At 41.5% G+C, this 10,692-nt stretch overlaps 1 protein-coding gene across 1 annotated transcript; it reads left to right on the top strand.

Moving 5' to 3' along the window:
• On the top strand, window positions 1,328-7,319 carry LOC109820665. Its single transcript, XM_020386846.1, has 2 exons — window positions 1,328-2,043; window positions 7,212-7,319. Exon 1 carries the CDS (start codon window positions 1,366-1,368, stop codon window positions 1,996-1,998), a length of 633 nt encoding a protein of 210 aa, XP_020242435.1. The 5' UTR covers window positions 1,328-1,365; the 3' UTR covers window positions 1,999-2,043; window positions 7,212-7,319.

The following is a 10,692-nucleotide window of genomic DNA, read 5'->3' as shown; positions in this document are numbered from 1 at the left end:
TATTAATGAACACTTTTGTATCACATAAACTATATTTTTTCAACAGTATCTAATTTTCTCTTATTCGTTTTATATATGCATGCTTATTCACTTATATATCCACATGTATATTCATATCTGTATCCAATTTTAGTGGATATGGATATGAATTTTCCTTATTGAGGTATATCTGTATCCGTATCCGAAATGAATAAGCAAATATGGATATGATAAGCATCATATCTGAGCCGTATTTGGACCGAATGTACCCCTAGTTAAGGTCATAGCAAAATTACGGGGGTTTTTCCCAAAAACCATCTTAAAATAGGGTTATCATACATAATCCGCATTTCATTTTCAATTTATATTTAAAGCGGGTTTTTGTTCCAATCAACAACCAGTCAAAATTTTCACTAACAACCCAAAAATACCCTTAAAAGCTCTCACATTCAAAACACGCGATTTATTCAGTTAATGTTTAGGTCTTGTTCGGATACACGTCAAGTACCTTAACGTGCATTTTTTAAAGCTTATTTTTGGTTTTTTAGTGAAAATTTGACTAGGAGTTGTTGATTGGAACAAAAACTCACTTTAAATGTGGTTTACATATGAATTGAAATTGAGAGATAGTTTTTTTATAACGACCTTATTTTTTAAGGCCATTGCCAAAAAACGAAAATTACTGACCATCAGAGTTCAATTAGGATTCTAACAATGAAAAGTGGGTTATCATTGTTTAATCCTAACCCCACGCTACTCCTAATTGTAAACATAACCCTAACCCTAATGCTAATTGTCATTTAATAAAAAATTCCAAAATCAGCAAAAAGCAAATAGTGTTAATTGCCGACAGATTCTAGGGTCGCCTGTATAATTATAATTAGCAATCTCAAGGTTATCTATGTAGGTATACGGACTTTAGAATCACCCGTGTAATTATACCATACCTTAGGGTACCAGAATGTAATTAATCCAATCACTTTCACCCTTTTTAAAGTAAAGCAAGGCACAAATTGAAGACCGCTACTTGATTAATCTTTCCATAATATAAAACAATCCATACAGCTATGATGCTCTGGGGCATTTGGGTTCTGAAACTACTGAATGCATCAAATATCGTCATAATATGATGGTCTTGTACTTTTGTCCATCCCCTTTAAATCTCATAACTTGATTTGTTTTTCTAGTACAGTCTCTGATTGATTCCACTATCCAAATATGGAGTGTACCGAAGACTACCAAGTTATAAAGAAACTCTCAGATGATCTCCTTATCGAGATCCTCTCTAGACTTCGAATCAAGTCTATTCTCCAATGCAAATGTGTCTCCAAAGCTTGGAATTCCTAGATTTCTGACACTCACTACCTTAAGAAACTTCCCCACGCCATGTCTGGACACTTCTACCATGTCCACGGTTCAGAACCTGGTCATTGTAACTATGAAATAGAGCAAGTGAGCATGCTTCAAAGTAACAAAAGTGTTTATTCTATAGAAGAAAATCTTAGTTTCTTACCACTCTGTAGTCAGTATAGACTTGTGGATTGCTGCCATGGCTTGCTTCTTTGTGACTCGTTCAAAGGCAATCCATTTACTTCTTATATCTGCAACCCTGCAACAAAAGGATGGACTGAGTTCCCTATGCCAGACTATCATCTCATTCTCCTTGCCTTATGTTTTGATCCAAGCATCTCCCTCCATTATACTGTTCTTGGCTTCAAAGTGGAGAGTTCTCGCGACATGATTGATGAGAATTTTATAAATGAAATCCCCACATTGTTCTCATCAGAGAATCCAAAGTGGGTAGAGATAAATGTTCCATGGTGGTGTGAAATGAATTCAAACATCCAGCAGCATGTTCCCTTAAATGGAAGTATTCATTTCTTAGGATATACAGAGCCCGTTGTTCTAGCAACTGATCTTGAGAGGGAAATTTATCGGAAGATTGAGCTTGCTGGTTCCAAGCAGGAAGTAGTCTGTTGGAATGCATGTCTTAGGCATTCCCAGGGTTACTTGCATTAAGTGCAGAAATGAGAGAAGAGAACCAAATTGTTGTATGGGTTTTGCATGACTTGTGGGATTTCGTGGCTCACAACAGAGTTTGAAACGGAATAGGATTGCTATATGATAGAATACAGATCCTATAAAAATAGAATCCCTATTCTATAGGGATTTCTATTCTTATTCTATAGGGATTTCTATATGGTTCAGGTTTTCTTTTGTGACAGGGTTTCCAGGTCCTATTAAGACTCATAATAGGAAGCAACAATTGCTATATATATATCAGCCTATTCCAGCGATTATTTGACTTGATTTTCTGAGGGAAAACATGATACTTCCTGAGTCTTTTTCTTGGTATTTCTTTGTATCGAAAGTGTACTCAAGAGTTTGTATTTCTCAGATTACTCTTTCATAATAAAGAAGTTCGTCGTTGTCCCGTGGATGTAGGCACATTGCCGAACCACGTATATCTTTGTCTATTTACTGTTACTGATTGCTAGACTCTTACTTTTACTTGCAAGTACCAACTAGATTTGGGCGTGTTTCGATTTTAAATACTACAAGTGGTATCAGAGCTACAAGGGTTGGTGTCTACAAGGTATTTGACGAGATGTCAGAAAGGAAGGGTGAAGTGTGAAGTCTACGCAAAGGTCCATGGATTCGATGTTCTTCGGTTCAATGGAAGGAACAACTTCAGCAGTTGGCAGACGACGGTGATGGATATACTGATTAACAATGATCTAGCAGACACGGTAGAAGGTGAACCGGATGTTAAACCAACTATTTGGGATGCAGATAAGTTCAAGGCGATGGATAGGAAGGCGTGTAGTACTATCCGGTTATGTCTAGATACTGGAGTTGCATATAACTACCGTGATGAAAAAACGGCGAAGTCAATTTGGGATAAGTTGACGAATACCTACCTTAGGAAGGATCAGATGAGTTTACTATACCTTCAGAAAAAGCTCTTCACGTTCAAGATTGAACCCAGTAAACTCATGACCGATCACGTCACTGAATTTGAATGTTTGTTTTCGGACTGCATTTGTTTAGGGGCGAAATATAATGACAACGTCAAAGCTTTATTGTTGTTGACTTCTTTATTACATGAGTGGGAAGCATTGGTTGACACAATGGTCACAAATAAGACGGAAAGCTTAGTATATGCAGATGTGGTTTCTGTGGTGCTTACGAAGGCTGCCCACAAGAAGGATATGGCTAATGATGCACAAGTTCATGGTCTTATGGTCAGAAGTCAGAATCAAGGTAATAATAGGGCCAATAACAGGCAAAGCAATGGTAGAAAGAACAGAGGCCGCTCACACTCTCGTGGGAGAGATATGTCTAAAGTTGAATGTTATACTTGTCACAAGAAGGGCCATTTCAAACGGGATTGTCCTTCTAGGAAGGATAATGTCAACAGGGAAGGGAAAGATGGCGAGGTGAATCTGGTTGGATCTACACGGGCTAATGATGATGTGAATATCACTATTACAGGAGATCTAGCAGAGGCTCTTATGGCTGATCATAATGATCATCTGTATGGAGGATGGGTGCTTGATACCGGGGCGTCTTATCATATGTGTCCTGTTAGAGAGTGGTTTACTAGTTACCGTGAGGTGAAGGGTGGATCAGTCTTTATGGGGGCCTCCAGAGCATGCAAGACTATGGGTGTTGGTACCGTTCGTTTCGGTTTGGCAGATGGTTCAGTTAGGAAGCTTACAGAGGTTCGTCATGTGCCGACTCTTTCGAAAAGGGCTGATTTCTCTTGGTGCACTTGAGGCTCAGGGTTTCAAGTATGTTGGTGAGAATGGCATGTGTTGTGTTTACAACGGTGACAGGTTGATGCTTACATCGGTTAGACATGGAAATCTGTATTTTCTTCAGGGAGATGTAGTTGAAGGTGGAGCTATGGTCTCGGAGGTTCTTGATGAGAAGAGTGTGGCCCAGACTCAGTTATGGCACATGCGCTTAGGGCATGTGGGTGAGGCAGGGTTGAAGGCATTGAGCAAGCGGGGCTTGCTTGGCAGTGAGAAGCTTGGGAAGTTGGACTTTTGTGAGCACTGCATCTTCGGGAAGCAGACTCGGGTTAGTTTTGGTTCAGCGGAGCATACTACTACGGGTATTGTGGATTATATCCACACGGATGTTTGGGGTCCATCCAGGACAGTGTCCAAAGATGGTTCTAGGTGGTTCGTCAGTTTTGTTGATGATTTTAGCCGGAGAGTATGGATTTACACCATGAAGAGAAAGAATGAAGTCACTGAAATCTTCAAGAAGTGGAAGGCAATGATAGAGAAGCAGACTGGCAGGGTTATCAAGGTAGTCAGATCCGACAATGGTGGAGAGTACACCGAGGACCCCTTGAAGGAGTATTGTCAGGAGCATGGTATTCGCAGGCATTTCACAGTGAAGAAGACACCACAGCAGAACGGAGTGGCGGAGAGGATGAACCGCACACTTCTAGAGAGAGCACGGTGCATGTTGTCTAATGCAGGATTAGGCAAGATATGGTGGGCTGAAGCCGTATCTACGGCGTGTTATCTCATAAACAGGTCTCCATCATCAGCGATTGAGTTCAAGACTCCTATGGAAGTATGGTCTGGCAATTCTACGGATTATTCACATCTGAAAGTTTTTGGGTGTCCAGCTTATTTTCATGTGAAGGAAGATAAGTTAGGGGTAAGGGCAAGGAAGGGCATATTCCTTGGTTATCCAGGTTCAGTCAAAGGCTACAAGTTGTGGTGCCCTGAAACGGGTAAGTGGGAGATATCTAGAGATGTCAAGTTCCATGAGGAGGCACTCTTACGGCCTAAGTGTGAGAGATGCAAGGATGGATCTCCAGTATGGAAAGGTGATAACTTTGATGATGAGGATGATTCTCTGCAGGTGGAGCTTGGAGCTCCAAGGCATGGTACACATGATAATTTTTTGGATTCAGGTCATGGTAGCGAAGATGGGATTCATGATACAGTACAGGGTGAGCCAGAGGTTATTGCAGATGAGGAGGTTCCCATTGAGGAGCCACATGTACAGCATGAGCATGAGCAGCAGGTTCCTCAGCCGTCTTTGGCAGCACAGAGAGAGCGTCGGAATACTAGAGCACCCCTCAGATATGGATTTGAGGATATGGCAGCCCATGCATTTTCAGTATTCAAGGAGTATGAGGATGCACCTACTACGTATAAGCAAGCTTGTAAAAGCTCGTATATGGATGAGTGGAAGGTGGCTATGGATGAGGAGATGCAGTCTCTTCACAAAAATCATACATGGGAGCTGGTGACACTTCCTAAGGGAAAACGGGCGATAGGTTGTAAGTGGGTGTACACTCTAAAAGACGGCATTCCAGATTCCAAAGGGAATTCTACAGGTATAAGATTCAAGGCAAGATTGGTAGCCAAAGGATTTGCACAAACTGAAGGTGTGGATTACAACGAGATCTTCTCTCCTGTGGTTAAGCACACTTCTATCCGTGTCTTATAAGCTATGGTGGCGCAATACGACTTGGAGCTCGAGCAACTTGATGTCAAGACTGCTTTTCTTACACGGTGATCTGGAAGAGGATATTTACATGGTTCAGCCGGATGGATATGCTATTGTTGGAAAGGAAAACATGGTATGCAAACTAAGAAAGTCTCTATACGGGCTGAAACAGTCATCCCGTCAGTGGTACTTGAGGTTTGATACTTTTATGATGGGGCAGAAGTACACACGGAGTGAGTATGATCACTGTGTTTATTTCAAGAGGCTTCAAGATGGTTCTTACATCTATTTATTGCTTTACATGGATGATATGCTTATTGCTGCTAGGAGTAAACGTGAGAAAGAGCTGCTGAAGGTTCAGTTGAGCAATGAATTTGAGATGAAAGATCTAGGTCCAGCAAAGAGGATACTCGGGATGGAGATAGTGAGGGATAGGAAGCTTGGTAGATTGTCTTTGTCGCAGAGACAATATCTTGAGAAGGTAGTCAGTAGATTTGGCATGGATAGGGCCAAGTCGGTCAGTACTCCCTTGGCAGCTCACTTCAGGCTTTCTGGTTTGCAGTCCCCTACTACTGTAGCAGAGAAGGAATACATGTCACATGTTCCTTATGCTAGTGCGGTTGGTAGCTTGATGTATGCCATGATTTGCACACGTCCCGACATTGCACATGCAGTGAGTTCGGTTAGTCAGTATATGGCTAATCCAGGCAAGACCCATTGGCATGCAGTCAAGTGGATCTTGAGGTATCTTCGAGGCACGTTGGATGTTGGTTTGGTCTATGAGAGATCGTCAGTTTCAGCTGTGATAGGTTATGTTGACTCAGATTATGCAGGAGATTTGGACAGACGTCGGTCTACTACAGGTTACTGTTTTACATTGGTAGGGGGTCCTATATCTTGGCGGTCCATGTTACAGTCAGTGGTTGCGTTGTCTACGACAGAGGCAGAGTATATGGCAGTGACAGAAGCAGTGAAAGAGGCTATATGGCTTCGAGGTCTGGTTAGTGATTTGGGTGTTACTCGGAGGGATATTACAGTTCTTTGTGATAGTCAGAGTGCCATTCATTTGGCAAAGAACCAGGTTCATCATGCGAGGACCAAGCATATTGATGTCAGGTTTCACTTTATCAGAGATATCATCGAGGACAGAGTCGTGATACTAGAGAAAGTTGATACCAAGGAGAATGCAGCTGATATGTTGACGAAGGTTATACCCGGGGTCAGGTTGGAGCACTGTCTCAACTTGATCCGACTCTCTCAGTGTTGATGCCCCACGGGGGCATGGCCCTTAGGGGCGGACGGCCGTTAGGCCGGTAGGACGACGACGAGCAGGTTACCTTGGCTGGGGATTTCATGCCAAGGTGGAGATATATGAGCTGATGGAGCTGATGGAGGTGTGTCCTGAAATTGTTCGCCAAGGTGGAGATTGTGGGATTTCGTGGCTCACAACAGAGTTTGAAACGGAATAGGATTGCTATATGATAGAATACAGATTAGGGAAGAACTGTGCAATCCGTGAGTATAACGAATTACTTTCAGATTGAGAGTTGAGAGAACTGGAAACTGTTCTCAAGAGTTTGTATTTCTCAGATTACTCTTTCATAATAAAGAAGTTCGTCGTTGTCCCGTGGATGTAGGCACATTGCCGAACCACGTATATCTTTGTCTATTTATTGTTACTGATTGCTAGACTCTTACTTTTACTTGCAAGTACCAACTAGATTTGGGCGTGTTTCGGTTTTAAATACTACATGACTATGATAAAAACGGATGGAACTTGAAGCATACCATTCATCTTAAAGCTTTCATTGAGAACTAGGAAGTTATTGATGCTCTATCATCATCAAATACTTCAGCTAGACTGATGTTTCTCAACTTCTTGGCATTTCATCCAGATTTTGATTTAGTTTTTTTCTCAGAATAGAGTGTAAAATCTTTTCCTACCATTTGATCAGCACCAAGCTGACAATGATTCCAATTCTGTCGAGGGAGACAAGAAGGCTTTTTGTATACACGCTTTGCTTGTTAGAGGACGTAGACCTGTAAGATCCCTCTGATGCATTTCAGCTTAGGGCCTATTTGGTTGGCCCAAAACAGCCTGAGAAACCGTGTTTTTGGGAAACGAGGGGTCATCACTTCGGATTAAGGAGTTGAAGCGTTTATTTTCCTCGTGTTTGTTTCGTTCTTTTTTTTTGGGAGATGGGGGCTAGAAAACCCAGCCACACCAGCATTTGAGAGATGCCGATTTCCAAGCCCGGAAGCCTGAAATGGGCTGGAAACCATGGGCGGGTACTAATTACTCTGAGCTGTTTCCAACGGCTAAAATTTTGGAGGAAAAGCTAGGTTTTTAAGATCACCACTCTTCTTCCTCCCTCTTTTAGCTTCCCGGCTCCTTCGAGGATGATAAATAGAGTGGGGTTTGCATCAATTTTACTGTCGATGTTGAAACTTGAGTGAAATTGATGGCGATTCTCGTTCTCCTGTAAGTGTAATCGACCGGCAGTTCTAAAGAATATAGAAAGGAAGTGCCTTTCTCTTTTATAATCTCTCTTGAGTTTGTTTGGGTGATCAATCTACTCATTCTCCTCTAGATCCAATTGTTTGTAGCTAGATCCAAGCTGTTTGGGTGATCAATCTTCACTCAGCCTTGCTTTATCTCTAAAAATTGAAGGTAGTTTTTTTTTTTGCAATTGTTTGTGCTTCATGTACCTTGCATGTTGGTCTTGTTGATGTTTGCTTATTTTTTTAGTGTAATGAGGTCATGATTGCTTGACTTTTTTTTCCTTTCGAATGTATGGAGAACATATTAATTAATATTTAGGGTATCCTTGATTTTGTCTATTTGGGTAAAAGGTTATGCATGAATACATTGTGGATCTTTTATTAGGTTATGCATGTTGAATCTGAAGTTTAGTTTGAATTTTCGTGACAAGAGTATATTTTTAGCCATGTTAGTTTTACCGTGTTAGTTTTCATGACAAGAACTAAATTAACGTGTTAGCTTTGACTGAAATGCATGTTAGTTCTAGTTTTATCCATGTTAGTTCTACCATGAGCCATGTTAGTTCTAGTTGGCATCACGTTAGCCCTACCACGGTAAATGTTAGTTCTTAGTTCTACCATGAGCCATGTTAGTTCTAGTTGGCATCACGTTAGCCCTACCACGGTAAATGTTAGTTCTAATTTGTGTCATGTTAGTTCTACCAGTCAGTTGGCATCACGTTAGCCCTACCACGGTAAATGTTAGTTCTAATTTGTGTCATGTTAGTTCTACCAGTCGCTATATTAGTTCTAGTTGGCGTCGTGTTAATTCTAGTTTATAATTGTTTGGTGGAAAATTTGCAGTAAAAAGACAATGAAGGAAAATTAATTTGTATTCCTTTAATCTCAGTTACAATTGGATTTCCGATTACAAAAGAGAAGAGAATGATCTGGATTCTCTCATTTGTTTAATTCTGGGTTCTTCACGGTGGCGATGAGATGCCTCCCTCGAATGCTCGCGTCGAGTTTGCTTCTCGTTGACGATCTGACTGTCTATACTCACTGGAACAACGATCTTCTCCTCACGATTTGACGTTGTGGAGAACTCTGAACGAGCTTAAAACTCTATGAAAGAGTTGATTTAACCGAAAGTCGGTTATAAGCCAAGGATGAAGAAGATCTTGTTGCCGATCTCCAAAGCTCCAGAAATGCTCTCTAAGGATCCTGTTGACTAGCCAAGAAATTCCAACAGACCGCCTCCGAAAGATCCAGCCTCGAACTAAGTTGATTTCTTAGTTATTTATAGGGGATTAAGGGGTGTAACCACCTCCTTAATTCGCTCCTAAGTGGGGCTAATGGGATGTAACCGCCCCTTAAATCACTCCTGAGTGGAGTTGTGATCCCCTCAAATCGTGGGAAACGGTTTTGAAACCGTTCATTGGAATCTACGTCTGAGCTGCGTTTGCAGCGATTTGGAAGCTGCGTCTGGCGGTGATTTGAGCTGCGTTTGGCGGCGATTTGAGCTGCGTTTGGCAGTGATTTGAGCTGCGTCTGGCAGCGGTTTGAGCTGCGTCTGGCAGCGGTTTGAGCTGCGTCTGGCAGCGATTTGAGCTGCGTCTGGCAGCGGTATAGAGCCGCGTTGGGCATCGATTGGGGCTGCGTTGGGCAGCGATTGGAGTTGCGGTATGAGATGCGTTGAGCTGCGTTCGTGGCTATGAACGCGATGCGTCTTGATGCTGGTGTGCGGGGAGGACTTCCACAGTTTGATTTGAAGAGACCGTCGATTTGTAGTCTCTTTCTGTCGAAGCGTTGCAAAGATCGTCATTTTGTAATCTTTGCTTTAGCTCTCTGATATATGAGAGTCGTCAGATTGTAACTCCCGATGTTGATTATGAAGGCTGTTTGATTAGAGCTTCCATCAGTTGTCGTGAAGGTCGTCAGATTGTAACCTTTAGCGATCTACGTGAAAGTCTTCAAATTGTAACCTTCTGGAAGTCGTCAGTGTAACTTCTATCATCAGTGTTTTGATGGGGATCAGCTATCTATTGTGATTTTTAGATAGCCTACAATAATATGTTAGTTCTAATGTATTTCATGATTGTTCTATCATCCCCCATGCATAATCCTGAACATTATGAGCTATACATGGCAACACTCACTCTATGGCATCGAGCCGGAACATTACGAGTTATTTTTGCTATATGTTAGTTCTAGTTGTTCTCGTGTTGTTTTCGTGTTAGTTCTAGCTCCAGCTAGCGTTAGTTATAGTGCAAGTGTTGGTTTTAGTGGCTATGTTAGTTCTAGCTGGGTTATTATTAGTTCTAGTTGCTATAGTGTTAGTTCTAGATGCACTCATGTTAGTTCTACCTCCAGCTAGCGTTACATCTAGTATAAGTGTTGGTTATAGTGGCTATGTTAGTTCTATCATAGTTATTGTCAGTTCTACTTGCTACCGTGTTAATTCTAGTTGAACCAAGTTAGTTCTACCTCCAGCTAGCATTAGATCTAGTATAAGTGTTGGTTATATTGCCTAGTTAGTTCTAGCTGAGTGATTGTTAGTTCTAGCGGTTCTCGTGTTAGTTCTAGCAGTTTTCGTGTTAGCTCTACCTCCAGCTAACGCAAGTTCTGGTGCAAATGTTGGTTCTTTTTCCTATATTAGTTCTAGTTGAGTTATTGTTAGTTCTAGCTATTGTGGGGTTAGTTCTAGCTGTTGTGGGGTCAGTTCTAACCGTTATTTTTTTACTGTTGGCA

The sequence above is a fragment of the Asparagus officinalis genome, chromosome 8 (genome assembly GCF_001876935.1).
Source record: "Asparagus officinalis chromosome 8, Aspof.V1, whole genome shotgun sequence".
Lineage (NCBI taxonomy): Eukaryota > Viridiplantae > Streptophyta > Magnoliopsida > Asparagales > Asparagaceae > Asparagus > Asparagus officinalis.
Note: the sequence above shows the minus strand (reverse complement) of the source record. Positions and strands in the feature narration are given on the sequence as shown.